Here is a 21,355-nt window from a genome sequence, read left to right on the forward strand (position 1 = left end):
TTGCCAATAAAAGTTTATTTAACAAAAGGGCCCCACAGTCATGCTATTTTACCCCCGGAACAAGATCAACTTACAGAGAATCACCAGACTTGATACATAAACTCTAGGACATTTTCTGGACAAGACAATTCAAATTTGTTTTCACAGAAAATTCAATCAACATGAAAGAAAAGACATGCTAGGGCATGTACATGTAACAATGTTATATTTTACTCTTTAAGCTCCCATGACTATTTATCAACCATGACCATTTATGTAACTTTAAGAGATGGACATTCTGCAGATTGTTCTTGTGGAGTTTGTTGTGAAGTATGGTCAGGATCAATCAATGGGGTTGAGAAATTTTTTCTTAAGACATTGTTGATAATGACATGTAATGTACAACAATGAATAACGGACACAAGCCGAACACACAAACTCACTTTTAAGCACTATGTGCTCGAGTGAGCTGACCATTTCTGGCATATTATTTTTCCATGTGACTAGTATAATCAAACAACTAAAATACTCATTCAAAAAATGTATCACAAATCAATTAAAAATAAAGACACAATAAATTTGCTTTCATCTTTTTCTCCTACATCTGCATAGCCTATAAAATCACTGAATTACCAGTAATAAAACATTGACAGAGTAAATAGGTATAAAACAGACCTATCTGTAAATATAAGATAAAAAATGGCATTGTATCAAATCTGTGCCATACATATTGATCAAATAAAACAAATGCTGTGCAATGTTGTTGTTGTTTGTTTTTTTTTTTATTTGAAAATGTTATTTTTCAACAAAAAGCCCTTCTTAATAGAAAATTTTTTTAAGAAAAAATATATTTCATATGTCTAAAACTAAGTTTTATTTACATTTGTAGTACCAGACAATGTTGTTTAAAGTTGTTTTCATCTAGGGATAAAAAGATATAATACATACAGTACCACTTTATTTCTTTTATACAAGTTATACAAAGCAATTTCAAAACCTAAACAGAATCATCATTTGTCACGTTTTAGAACAGTTCATTATATAGGGGAGAAGATGTGTAAGATACCGGATAGCACAGTCAGTAGAGCAGCGGAATTGTACTCTGAGGGACCCCGGTTAGAGTCCCAGCCAGGCAGCACATTTTTTCACCCTGTGACATTTTGTACCGATCCTAAACAAATTTTGGCCTATACACTGTATGCCTATTATTTTCATAAAATAACTATGTGAAAAATCAGTTATGCTACAAAACTAACATAATTACATGTGCCAAAATAGCATGTATCACATTCAAATAACAGACAAAATGAACTTGACTGATGAAAACAAAATTCTACTAAAACTTTCTAAAAAGAAATGAATGGTACTTTTCTGAACACTTAACCATAAAAATTATGATAAGAAGAAAAGAATAGAGACCAGTCGTTTTACTGTTCTCATTTACTAAATTGTATATCTACATATATATAAATAGATGTAAGTATATGCAATCTGATGAGACAGCTACTATATGTAGAAACATGAGACATCAATAATATCCTGTTTTTGTTTCCTCTCAACTTGGAACAATGCAGTAACAATGACAATCAGATTTCAAATGATACTATATATAGAATCCCTGAATGACATGGTCACATGACAATCATGTGACCAATGTGTGTGCAGAAATGAGTATGATAATTGACCAATCTTGTGAGATCAGGTTACATGATGGCAGGTCTATAATGTCTTTGCTTTCTGTAGCAATTCTTGAATAAATCCCTGAAAATAAAAAAGAAGATATTTATGATGGTCTACATTTCACACACACACTCACCCCAAACTTAAAAAAAAAACAATAGCAACTAGAAATGTGTCCATAGGACACGAGTGCCCCTCCACTGTTTTGTCAATCTTATGATTTTAGGTCAAATATGTTTTAGGCTACATGTGCCACAAGTTGAAAACTAGGAAAAACTTCAAGGGCAAGAACTTTAAAAATACTGAATAAGTCCACAAGCAAACCCCAAGGTGCATAAGTACATGGCTGACCAACATTCTTGTAAACTTTCAGACCTACAGGTCAAATATTTTTTGAGTTATACATGAACAAGTTGAAAATTGCAAAGTCAAGGGCAATAACTCTAACAAAACTTAAAAAAAAATCCACATGCAAAACCCCAGGTGCATAGCTTTACAGTGATGTTGATCATTATTCCTGTAAAGTTGGTTGATTCTAACTCAAGCACTCAAGGAACAAAAAACACAATACAAGAGCTGTCACAGGAGACAGCGAAGCTCGACTAATAAAAAACTGGACACAGTAAGGAAGACAAAACTATGAAAGAAAAATCAATTATGTATAATTATGAATTAAGTTATATTAAGAAAATGACATTGTTAACATAAATTCCAAGATCAAGGGGAATAATTCTGGAAATAGTCATGCTAGAGTTATGAACCTTAAGAAATAAGAAATATATATTTGAAGTTTGAAGTAGATACCTTAACAAGTAAAGAAGTTATAATATTTCTTATATAAAATCCTAAGTTCAAAGAGAGATAAATCTGTAAATATTGCTTCAAGAGTTATGAACCTTGTCACATAAAATGTAATTGTTGATAAGGAATAAGTATTTGAAACTTGAGGTAGATACCTTTAAAACTAAAAAAGTTATAGTAAAAAATAACATTTTTCAAGTAAAAAAAGTTTATTGGGAGATAATTCTTGCAATATTGGTGCTAGAGTTATGAACCTTGTCACATAACATGTGGTTAATGATAAGGTACATATATTTGACCTTAAGTTCAAGGGGAGATAAATCTAAAAAGATGTGGTTGATGATAAGGAACATATATTTGAAGTTTGAAGTTGATACCTTAAGAAATGACAAAGTTATAGTGAAAAATATTTTACTGCACCAAAACGTTAATCTGAAATCATGATGCAGACGACGATGCCAGGGCGAGTAGGACAGCTCTCCATATACTTTGTATAGTCGAGCTCATAATGGAACGGTTTTCACTAAGTCAAGGGCAATAAATCTGACAAAACAGAATAAATCCACAAGCGAAACCCCAGGTGCACAACTACACATGCTGAGCAACATTTCTGTACAGTTTCATGACTCTAGGTCAAATACTTTATGAGATATGTGCGACACAAGTTGAAAATCATAAATTTTTACAAAGTCAAGGGCAATAACTCTAAAAATACAAAACATATCTACATGAAAATACCCAGGTGGACAACTACACATGCTGATCAACATTCCTGTAAAGTTTCATGACTCTGGGTCAAATACTTTTTGAGCTACATGTGACACAAGTTGAAAATTGCAAATATTTACTAAGTCAAGGGCAATAACTCTGACAAAATCCACAAGCCAAACCCCAGGTGCACAACTTCACATGCTGAGCAACATTCCTGTAGGGTTTCATGACTCTAGGTCAAATACGTTTTGAGATATGTGCGACACAAGTTGAAAATTGCAAATTTTTACTAAGTCAAGGGTGTTAACTCTAAAAATACTAAATATATCCACACAAAAATACCCAGGTGCACAACTACACATGCTGATCAACATTTCTATAAAGTTTCATGACTCCAGGTCAAATACTTTTTGAGCTACGTGTGACACAAAAGAGAACGGATGGACGGATGGATGGATGGACAGACAAGGGTGAATCTAAATGCCCCCCCCCCCCTGAAGTGGGGGCACAAAAAATGGAAAAATGTGATCAATAATCTTGATAAATATTCATATTCAACATCTGTCCATTCATTTAATGAAGGCAAATGAAAAACGACAGGATATAGGATGGAGCAAGCTGAAAACTACTTCTTTCATGCCATGCTCAAATTAGCACAAGCTTAACTTTACGATGAAAAGAACAAGTTTTCTTTGTGAAACTTATTTTTCACCTGAATACTCTTATTCAAATCTGGCATAGAAACCATAATCCCAATGTGACTTCTACAACATTAATCAAAGTTCTCTATTAATGTAAGCCAGAGACCCATAACTTTTGACCCAAGAAATTCTCTAAGCTCCAATTCAGATCATATGTAGTATTTGATTGATCAGAAACTGTCACAGAATGTACAGTGAACAATGAAAATCCCGAGACTTGAGAATGATAGAACTCAGAAAAAACTTTAATAACCTTAAAGTAAGGTAACCACATTTCAACTTGACTAATAATTTAAACTAACTAATTTACAATTAGTGATAATAAGGATTTTTTACCTTAAGACTACATGATGTGTATTTTTTACCCTAGATAACATTAGGATCAAGAAATTGTTTTCCCTATTTATCTATCTACCATAAATGAAACCAAACCCATGGGCCAATTTTGACCCCAGAGATATGATTTAAATCACTTTTGTAATCTGCTACAAGGTTGTACTATATGGTCATTCATATAAACTCTTGGCATTATGTTTTTTTTAAGGAGAGGACTTTTAAAAATCTAATTCTTTATACACACCAAAATACACAATGTGGTATTAAAGGTGTTGACATTTAAAGAAATCGTGGATAACCAGAAAAGAAGGAAAATGAACAACAGATGATGGACCTCTGTGCATTTTTTGCTCACCTGTATGGTGTGGAGTTATATAAAGATTTAAATAAAGGAAGAAAAAATTAATCATACAATATGCACTGTCATATATTATGCATTTAACATTTCCTCATATTCTAGTAACTATGATTTATCCATTAATGAAAAACAGGTAGATTTTACAGATTACAATAATTACATTAAATTTCAGCAGGTTGCCAGGGAAAATATATCAAACCCTGCAGCACACCTAGCAAAACAAAAATTAATAATCTTTTAATAAAGTGCTCTCTAATTTAACTTATGTTTCCTCAACTCTTAAGATAAAAAAATCTTGAACTTAAGCCATGGCAACAAAAATGTGCTGTGAAAATGGCAAAGAATTGTAAACTGTTGTGAAGAGGGCTACATTGTCCTCAGTTTGCTCACCTGAGAGCTATTGCTAGACAACATCATAGTTACTATAGAAGAACAATGTCAAAGGTCACACAAAGTCACATTTTGTACAAAATGGATTCCTAGTCAAAATTTTATTTTTTTGTATAGTTGAAAATTGAGTCATTTAATGGACTGCTAACAATATCAGAAGATGACCATTGTACATAATATCACATAAAGAAAGGCCTTTGTCCATATGGTATCTAACTTAATTTTCACTTTGTGTTATACAGAAGTTATTTCAGTTCAATTATGTAGGAAGCTCTTAGCTTATAAAAACATTCTTAAATCCGTTCCTGGAACCAATCAGTACTAAGCAATGAATGTAAAGTTTCTTGCACATGGACCTGCTCACACAGCCAGCAATCTTTAAAATACAAGTCTGAAGCCCCTGTCATGCCAACACCTACAATTTTCTTTTTAGAGATTATGTAAAAATGTTGAACCCACTGAAGACATTATATCCCCAATGTCATAATTTGAATAATCATCAGAGAAACACATGGTGATTCTACAAACCATATTACTATATAGTGTTTTGTTCCGATTTATAAATTAACTATATTACTGCACTTTTGAAGTTGAACAACACAAAATATAGTTTGTACATCACAATGCACTTTAAGCTGAAATCTTTTTTAGTTAGACAGACTTTGAGAATTTTGGTCAATAGATATACTTACATTTACTATATCTGGAGGTTTTTTAGCATCTGTTAAATTTTCCTGAAAAACAAAGAAAGTAGCATATTTACTGAAAGAAAATGTGTACCTTCAACCCATAAAATTTTTCATACATTTGTTTTTTCAAATGTTCAACAAACAAAGTGACTGGGTAAGCACTGATAGCTTTACTGAGAGCTTTCCAACTATGTACAGGTACAGAAAGACTCAAGATTTCCCTTGGTACCATTTCCAGCAACTTGAAACATAAAACAGAACCACCAACCGTCCCTAAAATGATAATTTTATCTTAGTGATACTAAAAATAGTCCCATAAATAGTGCTTTTGTAATAATATCAGATAAAATCTTATCTGCTTGACCTATTTATTATATTGTTATTGATTTTGTTATGTAAACAAAATTTCAAGTAGAATCAGGTATTTGGATAACACTTTCCTCCTTACAAAACAAAAAAATGTAAAAGTATTTCCTTTAGATCTTGATCCCTAACCTCTGAATTTTTATGATAGAATTGTCCTGTTTTGAATTTGGAACAGTTCATTTTATAGATTTTAAAATCAAAATACAAAACTTAAGCTACCAACAGTATAGAGGCAGTATAGACTGCTGCCACAGATGTGAAGGCTCGAGACCGGCACTATACTGGTTGCAAAGGCCACTTGTAACACATTGCACATATTGAAATTAACCACTCAGCAAAGAGTTTTTCATTCATCATATTTTTTTCTCCTCAATACAATGTACATGTAATGTCTAATCTTAGAGCCTACACTTTTTTTAACATGTAGTATATATAGCCTATATTTAATTATATTATTACATGCCATTTAAAATTCCCTTGCTGTGCTATTTCATTGACATTACTGCATGATATTGATCTTGATTTCCTGATACAAGTAAAGCAGGCAGTCAGTCGTTCTACATACATGTTTAAATACTTCAAGCACTTGTTGGCTAGTTTTATAAGTTCCAACTACCATGGTATCAGCAGCATTCAGTACAGTGAAAATAGAATACTTTAAACCACTATCATAGTCAGGCATGCCTGCCTACTGTCCATCTGTCATGATTACTAGGTTTACATAGCTCATCTAAATCCCACTAAATGGATATGCCGAAGTTCAAAACAAGGCAACATGCAGAGTCACATAAATTTAGAAGTGGAAAGGATGAAATGTTTTTGTTATTTTCCATTTCAATATTTTCCATATCTATTTTCGTGTGGGCATTTGGACTGTTTCCATGAAGCTATAGTTACAAATTAATCCAAAACATTATTATGCTACAGACATTTATGTTGAAGTATCAAGGACTATGTAGTGTGTGCAACTTTTTAAGGTCACTCTGGCCCTTTGTGGCAATTTGGCTGAAGTCTGTGAATAAGACTATCTAACAACTTTAATGCAGTATGTATTCAAAATTCTGTAAGAACAATAAAATCATTTGCAGACATTTGTTAGCTAAATTAATTTTTACTTTTGCAGCTTGGTAAAATTTTTGAGCCTGTACATTGGTTGTTTTTTTAAAACTACATGTAGTTTTTATCTTAACAGGTTTTAAATGTCTGTCATATATCTTCAAAAAGAATGTTGACAAAGGGGGGCATCTTTTTTTATCAAAATTATTATAATATCCTCCAGGTTAGGGTACGATAAAAATAGAAATGTAACCATTCTACCAAAAACTATTCAACTACAGGACATAAATTATCATTTAAGAAAATCATTTAAATTTTAATGTATGAAATATACATGTAGCTTTTTAATTATTGATGTACAATGTATACAATTTCAAAGCCAATTTTAATTGTTTAAATGATAAATCTTTAAATGTTTTACTTCTCTGAGTAAATGCATATACACAGTGAACAAACTTCACCAACTAATTATTCATAAATAAACCACAAATAAATAATTTTCCGTTTCAATGAGTTAAATATTGAAATTCATGTTTCAAACTGTGTCCCGCACCTATAACTTATGATTAAGAATTAAACGTGACTTGATACAAACCAACATAATTATTATGTAACCAATGCATTTATTTCCTCGCATATATTTTCCGTACTTCCTGATATAAATAACTGATAAAAATACATGCATGAAAGTTAATCAATTCTAAAATGCCACTGACATGTTGGACATCAAAGTTATTTACTACTAATTTTAAATTGAAAATAAAAATAGAAATATTTCATTTCAATATGCAATGTACAATTTATTTTTATCTTAAAAATTACATCGTCTTACAGTCAGTCCACACAACTTAAAAAAAATCAAATGGTAGCAAATATTTGTGGCTTGTTAACATGTATAATTTTTGTGGCATAGCTTAAATGCATTACTGTTTCTGATCAATGAATGCACCCTTTCTATTTTATATAATGTACTCAAGTTTGGTATGTCAGAAAAGAGACAAAAATTACCATTGATTCAATTTAGATACATATAACAGCTTTAACAACAACTTAAAAGTGAACTCCCCTCATAAATCATATTTTCTGCATCACTGCCCACAAAAGAGAAGATTTTACACCATGATTTAACTATCACGTAGCTAGCTGCACATGTATGTGATTGAAGTAAATGCATATTACAGAAGGCTCCCATTAAGTAAGTTATTAGGATATTAAACAAGAGGTTCAACTCAGTCTACATTGCTCATCTAAGTATAAGAAACTTCCAAAGGTTGGGTCATTTTTTACCAAAGTGCCATCTTCACAATATTGCTTCATACAGTATATCTAATGCTTTAGTTTTAGAAAATAGAGATTTTTACAAAAAAATTTAAGTAAACAAGTAATAAGTATATTTAATATAATTGCAGGACCCATTTTTCTTGGTCATTATTCATATTAATTCATCAACACTAGAAAAGAAACTATACATTGTATGTAAAAATATCTTATCTCTATGTCTTATGTAGTTTACTATATTTAAAACAAAAGAAAACATAGTCTAGCAATACATTTATGTGGCAACAGTTACAATAGGGCAGGACTATTATTGAACTCAGGGGAATGTATGTATTTATAACCTATGTAAGGACTTTCAGACAAACATACATCTAAAATATCCATCCTCCTACTTCATAGTTTAAGAGATCTGTCAGCATTTTACTATATTTGAAACAAGTAGTACCTAGGGTAGGGCAATGCTATATAGATTTCTAAACTCTCGGCAATTTAGTTTCAGAAAGGATGATTTTTTGCTTTTCCTATTGTATGAACTCTACACATAAACTTGAACACCCATTGAACAGGACTTATTTTGACCCCAGAGCTTAAGTCATATCAATTTTGTAGCATACTACATTTAAAATGTCTGACTTCTGGCCACTCTGGGCATTGTATATCCAGACAAGAAGATTTTAATGGTTTCTCTTTTGAACTTTATTTTAGGAATCAATAACCTATTTGTGAATTATGTAATTCAGTAGAGGACCATTTAAGGAAAGTTTGGTCAAAAGCTAAACTATACAAAAAACAACAACAGACATCATTAAACCAGAGCTCATTTTCTGCTCAGGTGTGTTAAATGAAAATGTGACCTTTATTTCAGATTGATTGCCAATATTCTGAATACTGGTACAGCCATAAAAAGGTATTTTATGGTGCTTTCATATCACTAGACAATCAATGTCTTTGATTAAATTCACTGCAACACAGTTTGTTACAATAGTAAAACTGTATGTTACAATGTACTTGTCTGATTAACTCAGTAATACAACTGTGTCTGGACAATAATGTCAGTGGAAACATACAATTATTGCTTTACATCTTTTTGTAAACATTTGGTTTATGTCAATATATTGTTGTGTTCACTGTTGTCAACAAGAACCGGTTGAACCGGGTGATGCTCCCCGAGAAGGTTCTGGACACAGGAAAGTATAAAAAAAATAAACAAAGGGCAATAACTCCAAAATTAGACCAGGCTTTGTTTAGGTTCTTTAAGCGTTGCAGTTCTATCCAATTATATCTAGCTACCTACAAAGTTTCATGTTGATATCTCTAATAGTTTTAAAATAATGTCCAGGACAAAAGTCAAAAAGTAAAAATAAACAAAGGGCAATTACTTCAAAATAAGTCAAGGCAGAGTAATGATTCTTAAGCACTGCACTTCCACCCAATGAGACCTATCTATCTACAAAGTTTCATGTTGATATCTCTTATAATTTTAGAGTAATGTCCCAGACAAAGTTCAAAGTGTCAAAATGAACAAAGGGCAATAACTCCAAAAGTAGGCAAGACAGTGTAACAGTTCTTGTGCACTGCAAACTTACTCAATGAGATCTATCTACCTACAAAGTTTCATGTTGATATCTCTTATACATTAAGAGTTATGTCCCGGACAAAGTTAAAAGTGTAAAAATAAACAAAGGGGGATAATTAAAAACAAGGTAGAGTTACAGTTCTTGTGCACTGCACTTCTACTCAATGAGATCTATCTACCTACAAAGTTTCATGTTGATACCTCTTATACTTTTAGAGTTATGTCCCGGACAAAGTTCAAAATGTAAAACAAAAGGGGATAATTCAAAGATTAAACAAGGCAGAGTTACGGTTCTTGTGCACTGCACACCTACTCAATAAGATCTATCTACCTACAAAGTTTCATGTTGATACCTCTTATACTTTTAGAGTTATGTCCAGGACAAATTTCAAAGTGTAAAATAAACAAAGGGGGATAATTCAAAAATTAGGCAAGGCAGTTACGGTTCTTGTGCACTGCACACCTACTCAATGAGATCTATCTACCTACAAAGTTTCATGTTGATACTTCTTATACTTTTAGAGTTATGTCCCAGACAAAGTTCAAAGTGTAAAATAAACAAACGGGGATAATTCAAAAATTAGGCAAGGCAGAGTTACGGTTCTTGTGCACTGCACTTCTACTCAATGAGATCTATCTACCTACAAAGTTTCATGTTGATACCTCTTATACTTTTAGAGTTATGTCCCGGACAAAGTTCAAAGTGTAAAATAAATAAAGGGGGATAATTCAAAAATTAGGCAAGGCAGAGTTACGGTTCTTGTGCACTGCACTTCTACTCAATGAGATCTATCTACCTACAAAGTTTCATGTTGATACCTCTTATCCTTTTAGAGTTATGTCCCGGACAAAGTTCAAAGTGTAAAAATAAACAAAGGGGAATAATTCAAAAATTAGGCAAGACAGAGTAACGGTTCTTGTGCACTGCACTTCTACTCAATGAGATCTATCTACCTACAAAGTTTCATGTTGATACCTTTTGTTGTTACAAAGTTATGTCCCGGACAAGAAAAGGGGACGGACGGACGGACAAGGCGGCGACTATATGCTCCCCCGAAATTTTTTCGGGGAGCATAATAAGCAACAATACTTACATGTGCATATTGCAATCTTTCTGAATCTGTATCAAAGTTAAGAATATCTTCTAAATCCAACTGACATTCATGATCTTCTGCTTCATTCTGAAAATACACAGATCAAATTACTGAGAGCTGCAAGCCTTCTGATGAGCAAAAATATTTCCATAAAATCAAACTTGAGGAAAGTATCAATATTGTGTCTTTGTGTCAGGGCCCTCAAAAGTAGAAAGCTGAGACTCAATAAGTGAGCCTTTTATTGTGTCTTCACCTCTCAAAAGTCACAATAAAAGACTTTGACTTTTGAGGGGCAAAGACATGAAGACATGAAATGGCAGAAATAAGCCACTATAAGAACCCACAAATCATCCTTCTTAATTGAATTTGCATTATTTTCTGTATTTTAATCATTGAAGGTTCAGACAGTTTTATCATACTTCCTACAACAACTATTTTTTCAGATGAATTTCCCACAAACTTCTGATTCATATCTTATCTTGTTATCAATGCAACATCATAAAGTCTGAAACAACCTCCAAATAAAAAATATCAAAATAATGTCTGTCGAAAACCGCCCTTGGCTTTTTTCTCTGTGATATTATGAATAAATCATGTGTCAAAAGCCTGATAACAGATATAAAATTTTGGACCAAAAACTTTTTCATGTATGTTTTATGCCATAGAGCTCTTGTACAAGATCGACAATAATGTATTTATTCTACTTCTGATAGACAATTATTGCTAAATTCAAAGCACTAAATGCACTGATTTTGTTAGGAACCTCAAGTGGCTAGACCTCAGCAGTCTCAGTGCATTTCAAGTCGAAGACACATTCAATACAATATAGTGCCTTTCATTCTACTTCTAGTTTCTCAGGCCCAGAAGATTTTCTAAAAGGTTAACTGCATAATTATGTTACTGTATAAAATCATTTGAAAAAATAAAGGATGATAGATTCATTACCACTAAATAACTATCACCTGACCTTTTTCAGGTAGAAAATATTTCTGAACATTTAAGGAAAACTGCTAAAAATGATGACTAACTATAATAGTTTCTCTAAATGTTGGGTAGTATGCCTGATTTTGCCATTTCAGAAACCAATGATGGGATAATTAGGCCACTTTAAGAAATGAGATATACTGGTAATACTTGTTCTTGTGGGATAGATAAAAGAAATACAATGACAGAAAAGTAGACATTTATCCTAAAAGCTTACATAGATTTACCAAAACTTGTTATCTTTCCTGACAAGATTACTAATTGAGCTATAGTCTACAACTGCTTGGTAAATTATTTGTAGAAACAGGTGGGCAATTTTAAGCACAACTACTGCCTACTTAATTTACTACTGGTTTTGTTTATATGCATTTATTTCCCTGGTGACTAGTACTTAATGATTGTTTTACATTCCCATAAAATCTTGATTAAAACATTAAAATGTGTTTTTCATGTACATGTAATTCCCCACCTTTTGCACTTTTTGACCCAAGGGAAATTCAATATATACAAGCATATATCGTTCAGAGAAATCTATAAGGCCATGTCACTTCCTGAAGCTCTGGGCTTTTCAGTTTCAAAAAAAAGATACTTACTGGTTTAGATATAAGTACATAACATAACAAAAGTGACCTCTCAGGCCAACATATTTTGACCCCCAGTAATTGAATACACTTTCAAATTGACTAACAAAATTTGACCATGCAATTATCTTTACTAATTCCTGTGTAGTTGAGTATAAAAGACTTCTACAGTAATTCCTTGTTAGTAAAGTTGTATTGTGTATATATAGAGGTGCCTGATAGCCAGGCTACTTGTAATCTCTTCACATTCATCCTGATTTACAATATCAACAAACTATAAGATTAAATTTAAACCTTAAGTATTTACTAACTACTGCCCTCATGCAAACATTTTACTTTATACTAGCACCACTATGAATTGAAATATTCTCTAAAGCATGTTTGATAAAAGGGCAGGATCAACTTGAACATTCTGTAGAAATAGAAAAATATAAAAACAGATTAAATTTGGAAAATAAGCAAAATCAATCAAGTGATAATGACAGTTTTTTAAGCTCACAGTTGTCATAATTTAAAATAATTAACTCTGCAGTATACTTAAATGTGCAGCAATCAGAGATCTGCTTAAGTAAAAAATTTAGCATACCATGACATCACACTTTAATAGCTAAAAATAAATAAAAACAGGACTTTTATTAAATAAAAAGATTACACTTATATTATAACATACATAAGCTAAGAAATCTGTGTGAAAGGAAAAATAAGATCAACGGCAAAATTATGCAAACTTCCATGGTGGGGATGGTCACAGTTTTAAGCCTATACCTCAACAAGAGCTGTCACAGTAGACAGCGAAGCTCGACTAATAAAATACTGGACGCAGTAAGGAGGACAAAACTATGAAAGAAAAATCAATTATGTATAATTATGTATTAAGTTATAGTAAAAAAATAATATTTGTTAACATAAATTCCAAGATCAAGGGGAATAATTCTAGAAATAGTCATGCTAGAGTTATGGACCTTGTCACACAACATTTGTGTAATGATAAGAAATATAATATGAAGTTTGAAGTAGATACCTTAAAAAGTAAAGAAGTTATTATATTTCTTAAAGAAAATACTTAGTTCAAAGAGAGATAAATGTGTAAATATTGCTTCAAGATTTATGAACATTGTCACATAAAATGTAATTGATGATAAGGAATAAGTATTTGAAGTTTGAGGTAGATACCTTTAAAAATAAAAAAGTTATAATAAAAAATAACATTTTTCTAGTAAAAAAATCTAAGTTTATGGGGAGATAATTCTTGCAATATTGGTGCTAGAGTTATGAACCTTGTCACATAAGATGTGGATGATGATAACTTAAATATATTTGAAGTATGAAGTTGATCCCTTTAGAAATAAATAAGTAACAGTAAAAAATAATATTTTTTATGGAAAATCCTAAGTTCAAAGGGAGATAAATCTGCAAATATTGGTGCTAGAGTTATGAACCTTGTCACATAAGATGGGGATGTTAAAAACGTAAATATATATTTGAAGTATGAGGTTGATCCCTTAAGAAATAAAGAAGAAACAGTAAGAAATAGTACTTTTTGAGGAAAATTCTAAGTTCAAGGGGAGATAAATCTGAAAATATTGGTGCTAGAGTTATGAACCTTGTCATATAAGATGGGGATGATGATAAGGTACATATATTTGAAGTATGAGGTTGATCCCTTAAGAAATAAAGAAGTAACAGTAAAAAATAGTATTTTTTAAGGAAAATTCTAAGTTCAAGGGGAGATAAATCTGAAAATATTGGTGCCAGAGTTATGAATCTTGTCACATAAGATGTGGTTGATGATAAGGAACATATATTTGAAGTTTGAAGTTGATACCTTAAGAAATGACAAAGTTATAGTGAAAAATATTTTACTGCACCAAAACTTTAATCTAAAATCTGGACGCAGACGCCGACGCCGGGGCGAGTAGGACAGCTCTCCATATACTTCGTATAGTCGAGCTAAAAATGTCCTGTGAAAGTAGTGAAGTTATATCTTCAGTGTAATTTAGCTTTTTTTTCTATCTATATACAGATATATGTATATATAGAAGTTTGATCTTGCAGTACTTATACTACAAATTAGCTTCAATTTTTTTACCTCAAGGCACAATTGTTGCATAAGGCTTTTCCAATTAGCATATATCAAGTACAAGTTCAGAACGGATTTCTTTGTTGTTTGGTGTACTTGTTTCTAAATGAGATGAACAACCAACCTTTACTTTTTTTATCAATGATTTCTAAAACCACAGCTGTCAATAATGTGATTCATAACCAATGCATAGCATGTATAATCCCCCTTTGTGCAATGTATTCACAAAGCATGGGGCAAAAGAGAGCTGGAGTTCATCATTCATCATAGTCAATGGTAAAGTTGGTAAAAAAAGTTTCCAAAACAATTTTTGACCTAGGGAAATAAATTATATTAGTTTTGAAAAGAACCACCCATGATAATACTGAATATTTTATGTCTTTGTTCTGATTCTTAATTTCAGGTAAGAAGATATTTTAATAAAAGTTTTCTATCTTTTGTTGATGCCCCAAACAACAATGCTATATACTGAATGTGTAAGAAACTCTAAGCAAAACAATTTAAAATAAAATTTCAAAAAAGCTTTTTTTCCTTTAAAAAATATACCAGTGAGTGACACCAATAGCATTGAATCTTAATACATGCATAGGGCATGCATGATTAAATATCTTTTGTAAAGAATCAATGCATTACTACTAGTATATTTAAGTTTTTAAAACAGTTCACCTCAAGGGTCATCTGGGAAAGTCTGATAGGTAAAATCCTCCTTAAAAGCCTGGCACTGTGATTAAGACATGTACATCCCTTACCATTTTGACTCCGCATTGTGATTGGACAAATAAAAAGTAAAAAATTGCCTCATTTCCCCAAACCTTCACATAGGGCCTTAGAAATATATTCTCAAGCCTTTTTTGAGTTGATTCTAATTATGTGAGGAAATAATTCTGTGTTTTCTACACCCTGGTATAAATGAAGTCAAGAATTGTAAACAAAGCTACCAGCTAGATATTCAACCTGGTTGATTATATAGGAATTAATTACTTTCTGATGTTTTTTTTAGTTATGTAGAGCAGCTGTTGCATTTTACACAGAATATTAATTTTGCTGTCAATAATGGTTTATGTTTTCTACCTTTCATCAATAATTGTATACATGTACCTTATAAAAACTGACAAAATGACATAAAGAGGGCCAGCACCCTTAGACTCAAGGAGCAGAATGGGAAAATTTTCACCCAAAGAGCCCTGATTTAAACACACTTGGTAAGGAGCCACTAGCCCATTTTACACATTATAGTAACTTTGAAAAGTTATTATCAAACTTGCATTCATATGAAGCTTTTGAAAGGTTAAGAATATAAATATTATGGAGAGCTGGTAAAAAATTATGGTATGTAAATACAATAGACAAATAGATGAATCTTGAGCCTGAAACTCTTTGCTTAATTACATCTTTGATTACATTTCCATACTGCTAGTCTGGAGAACATATTAGACCTAGAAATGTGTACTTATCTTTACAAGAGTTGTCAGAGGAATAAAATAACAGTGTACAGTAAAGAAATACAAAACTAAGAGATAATCAATTATTTTCCCCCCTGTAGATAAATCAGGGTATACTGAAATGGTGTTGTCCATCCATCCTGTATGGATCCAAATATTGGAACTCATGGTGGTAGCATGGATAGAATCTGTTGCCGCTCACTTAAAGCAGGTTGTAGGTTAAAGTAAGCATTTTTAAAATCTTAACATCATAAATAATGATACTGAAAAGAGTTTTATATTTCAATATAAATAGAATGTTTGTTAGACTGAATTTATAAAAAAAACTCAATTGTTTCCTAGCAATCTATTCAAAATGTGGCATTATGCCATTACAATAATGGAGTGTCATTCTTGTTGTATTGTGTGCTATTTTCAGTGTACATAACATAGCACAAGGGATACCTGTGAATATATGGCGTGCAAATCATGATCACCTGCCAAAAAACAATTACAGACCACACATTTAAACTGCAGATGCAGAATACCAACTATACACTTTAATTTCTCAAAATATATTTCTTAATTAAACTTGAAATGACTAAGTTCAAAGGGGAGATAATTCTTAAATATAGGTACTAGAGTTATATACCTTGTCACAATTTGACACATTGATAGAGAACATAAGATGTAAAAGTGTGAAACCTTATGAACATTTATAGCTGTTTATATGTTAATGATTTTCTATGATGTAATCAGATTATCTCTTAGGTAGATTTATACGGATTTAATAAATCCATAATCCCTGATGACAGTACAAATGGTTTTATCCGTGACTAGAAAATAGATATATTAAAATCACATATTGTGGTAATATTAATGTAAATCCCACTCAAATGTTTAAAATAACCATACATGTAGCATTTTTCTGTTTCATGTTTCCTAGTAAGACTTAATATTATGCTACCCTTTGTAATTCACGAAGATTAACATTTTTTTTAAAGCTATAGCTAAAATAGTGACTGACTAACAATGCCATCTGATCATACTGTGTAGTAATCTAACATTGAAACTCCTTATATTATCAGTTATTGACAGAGTCAAATTTTGTTTGTTTTGTTTAAACACTCAGATTTTAACATTTTTTTTATCATATCTGGCAGTCAGTCTACCTTAGCGGTATTCCTGGTTAAAAATATACTGCAAATTACCATAAGTTTTTTTATATAATTTCTTATCGCACATGATTTCTGCATAAGCTATGAGAGACAAAAGACCATCAGACTCAATGTCAAAGAGAAATCTGCCACCACACCTTAAACCTCTGTCACACTAGGGCAGCGTTCTCATGGTGTCCAAAGAAAATTCAGAACACCGAGGTGAGCGCAAAAAGATAGCTAACATCGCCGCAGCATCCCAGTAGTATCCCATAGAAGGCCGAGTGACAGCATGCATTTTGAGCACAGTGGGATCGCATTAAGCTTGGGGGAGGAAGAGTTACACAAAGGATGGAGTTCTTATGATAACTTGTTCATAACTGTCACGGAGTTCGTCGGAAAACATTTGTATACATTACAAAAACACTCGTCAAAAATGGTTACTTTCATCTTATAAAACTGAGTTTCAGGTGCTAAATAAAACTTTAATAATCAAGCTTGTCTTACATCTTGTATTTTATGTCAAAAACTAATTCATAGGCCATTTTTCATCGCCTCTTGCTTAAAATCTTGTAATTTTGAGTAAAATTTTCTAATTATTTGCCAGTTCACAAGTATTGACCTATTTCTGGTCTTCATCCTTGCCATACATAGTTACCTAATTATAATGCAAAATTGCAAATATAAAGCACCGGCTAACAGATTTATACCCGATTTTCCACAAGAGGAATAATTCAGTTAATCTCTACACCAGAGACTTATGTGTCTTGCTGATAAACTAACAACTGAAATCCTAAAGACACTCACAAAGTTTCAAGTGATTTCTTCCAATGTTTATGGGGATACTAGTAGTATTTTAAGACAAAACTTTTACCAGTATTTTTCCTCAGCTGACACAGCAAATAATTCAGTTATAGTAACAACTCTTAATGTGTCCCTAAAGACATACATGTGTAATGAATAAGTCTAAAGAACATCAACCAAATACATGTGATAACCAAATTAATAATCATTGATTGATACACATCATGATGAACATACCAAATCCAAGATCTCTCATACATATATGTACATTGTACATGTTTTTTTTACTGTAAATTATATAAGAATTCAATTAAAATTTGTTCCAATGCATTAGCCATGCCATCAATTATGTAACAGTTGCTTAATTTTAGACATTTCACAATTAAGGCACCTTTTTCCATCAACTTGTATGCCTGGGTGACATTTCAACATTTCCAAACAGTTTATTGATTAGTCAAATTTTCCTTTTTTAAATAATTAATGAGGAGGAAAATATGCTATAATATTGCTATCCACAAAGCTCTGCATTGAAGAATTAGCAATGCAGTGAAGCACACAACTTTTTCAGCCAATTTCATGGGCAACCTGTACATCCCTAATAGGCAACATCAAAGTAATATTTCAGCATCCCCATTCTTCCATAAAAATGTGTTATCAGAGGGGAATCAGAATAACACAAAGTAATAGGTCATTGATACATTTGCTGAAGGGTCCTTAAAGAGATATAAAATGTACTAATGAATAATTTGTTGTAAATATATAATTATATAAAATCATGCTAAAGCAAGCAAGCACACTGAAATTTTTATCTAATTGACACCAAAAGCTGTTACCAACCAAACAATTTAGACAATGATAACAGTGAACCCTGAAATATGTAGTATAGTTAATGAAAAAATGTATTGCCGGTAGCAATGCCTTGAATTGCTGTACATACACATGTACATGCAGAAATAGTACTAAAGGGATCTATTGCCATAATACTGAAGAATTTGATGCTAATGCACAAAACTAAACAGGTTCTTGCAAATTGGTCATGTAAAATAAAACGAGAAGTCCAAAAGGGCCAATATAAATGGATGTGTTGTAAAAAATGATACTTCTTATAATATGGTATAATTGTACAAACTTCAAATAAAAACCAACTTCAGATAATAAAGAAAAAACAAGTTTTCAAAATTGACAGCAATTACTTTTCACAAGTCAAGGCCTGATACAGTTTAGATTTATGATCTTCAACATACTTGTACATGTAGTTTTCAATTGCACTCTTGGTTTTCAATGTCAATTTTTATCAACTGATTTTATAGATAAGCTTTCTGTGTGCATTTATTACAACTATTGTACAAATTAATTTACATGTACAAGTTTTCTCTTATCATAGGGAAATAAAAAGTCACTAGCTAGTGTTACAATGTACATGTTCATGTAACACATAAATGATAATTTTTTGGCTTTCATATAATGAAATCTATGAACACAACAACACCTGGACATAGCATTAATAATCTGCAGAGAACAACTGGCATATACCTTTAAAATCATCAAAATATCGTTTTATATGCAAAATTAAAATTAAAATTAATACCAATTTTTATCAACCTAGCTTGATACAATTTTGTTTATACTGCCAATAAACAACATAAAGCCATTTATACAAGATCTAACAAAGTTGTAAACAAAATAAGGATGACTGAACCCATTACTGAAAAATTCTTTAACAAATTCATGTGGGAATATTTTCACTCAATGACTTCTAGAAAGCAGAGGTAAATTGTTTCCAGATGTTAACAGAGGAATACAGATTTTAATGAAATGTTTCCTGCATTTCAACAACCTTGTCATGTGTACATTATTATATATGTACATGTACAAATGTACACATTTTGTTTATACATGAACAGATGTACATATTCCACACTATGCCTTCAGAAAAGTTCAAGTTTTCAGTCATGCCAAATGAGCACATATAAAATTCACTGAGGAAACTTAAAGAAACATTATTGGTAGTTAAATGACATGTACATGTAACGTTTCTAAGCTTGTTCACAGAACATAAGACCTTAAACAATGATATTGATTGCGCTACCAGTATAATCAATAATGTCCTGTATAAAGAACTGTCAGAAAACAACTTCACACCAGAAGTAAAACTCAGAGAAAATTGTTTCTCGGGGAAAAATTGTTATTAATTTGGAATGATTGCTTGACTTTCATGAAAGAAATTGTCTGAATAATATGAGAAATACAGTATTGCTCTAATTACATGTAGTTAAATAAGAATGTCAGTTTTTACTAGTGAATGGGTACAAATGTAAATAAACTGCAATTAAGACAACACAAATTTTATATCCTATGATGCCGCAGAACTATGAACCTAACTCCATGTATTAAACCTAGATTCTCATCTTACTCACATAATTACATCCTCATAAAACTTTTCACACTATTGTGATTAAATAAATGTGAAACCAAGAGTTGAAGTGTGAAAGTGGGCCATATGGCCTCTTTCCAGCTTCCAATTTGTTGATCAATATAATGCTCTATGGTATATTTAATCACCATAATTCATTTAATGCTTATAATGTACCACCAGATACCAACACACCAAAGCACATTTTATAGAGCATTATGAGATTCAGAAAACCTGGCAAATTGATGCTATTAAAGAGTTATGTCCCTTGCAAGGATTATGGCCTTTGTACTAGTAATGTGTATATAGTATGAAACCACTGGAACTTGTAAAAATGATATTTAATCATACTGACAGTCTGACACTAAATATAAATTATGTATCACGCTTACCAAAATTGAGTGAACATAACTTCTTTCAAAGTGCATTAAGGGGAGATAACTGTCAGATAACAAAAAGAAATTGAAACTTTGATAACCGCACCAAGATTGCAATTAAATGTATTTAGTGTTCAGTCATTGCTGCTGGGCAGAACTTTTGATATACCTACATGGTAACTGGCTGCAACCTAATTTCAAAGTGTGTTAAGGGGAGATAATCGGGGTAAGCTGTAGTTATATGTACATGTATGTTTTAAGTCAAGTCAATGTAAGTTGAATTAAAAATGACTTGGAGCACTCTGGCAGAAATGGGAATGGTCAGACCTCTACATACATTGTTCCACTCCTGTCAACTGTTAACTGTATTTTTTATGTGGAAATTGTATAAAAGTAAAATTTATGTCTAAGAAAGAAGCCACTTTTTATGTTTATAATAAAGTACATTTTAAAGTTACATTTGACAGGGTTGGAGTTCATTGACATTTTCTGATCCACTGTGCTGTGCCAAATATTTAAAGCT

General features: G+C 31.7%; 1 protein-coding gene across 1 annotated transcript in view; it reads right to left on the reverse strand.

Annotated features, from left to right (window-relative positions):
• Positions 1–774: 774 nt before the first annotated feature.
• LOC132715103 (protein phosphatase 1 regulatory subunit 14C-like) overlaps positions 775–21,355 on the reverse strand; it is a 29,152-nt gene continuing 8,571 nt past the window's right edge. The window contains exons 3-5 of the mRNA XM_060698088.1: positions 11,016–11,102; positions 5,649–5,690; positions 775–1,740 (exon numbers count right to left, since the gene is read on the reverse strand). Coding sequence (XP_060554071.1) covers positions 1,699–1,740; positions 5,649–5,690; positions 11,016–11,102 — 171 coding nt within the window. The 3' untranslated portion in view covers positions 775–1,698. The remainder of the gene's footprint in view (positions 1,741–5,648; positions 5,691–11,015; positions 11,103–21,355) is intronic.

This window comes from Ruditapes philippinarum, unplaced genomic scaffold, assembly GCF_026571515.1.
Source record: "Ruditapes philippinarum isolate M1 unplaced genomic scaffold, ASM2657151v2 ctg1340_1_1_1_1, whole genome shotgun sequence".
Lineage (NCBI taxonomy): Eukaryota > Metazoa > Mollusca > Bivalvia > Venerida > Veneridae > Ruditapes > Ruditapes philippinarum.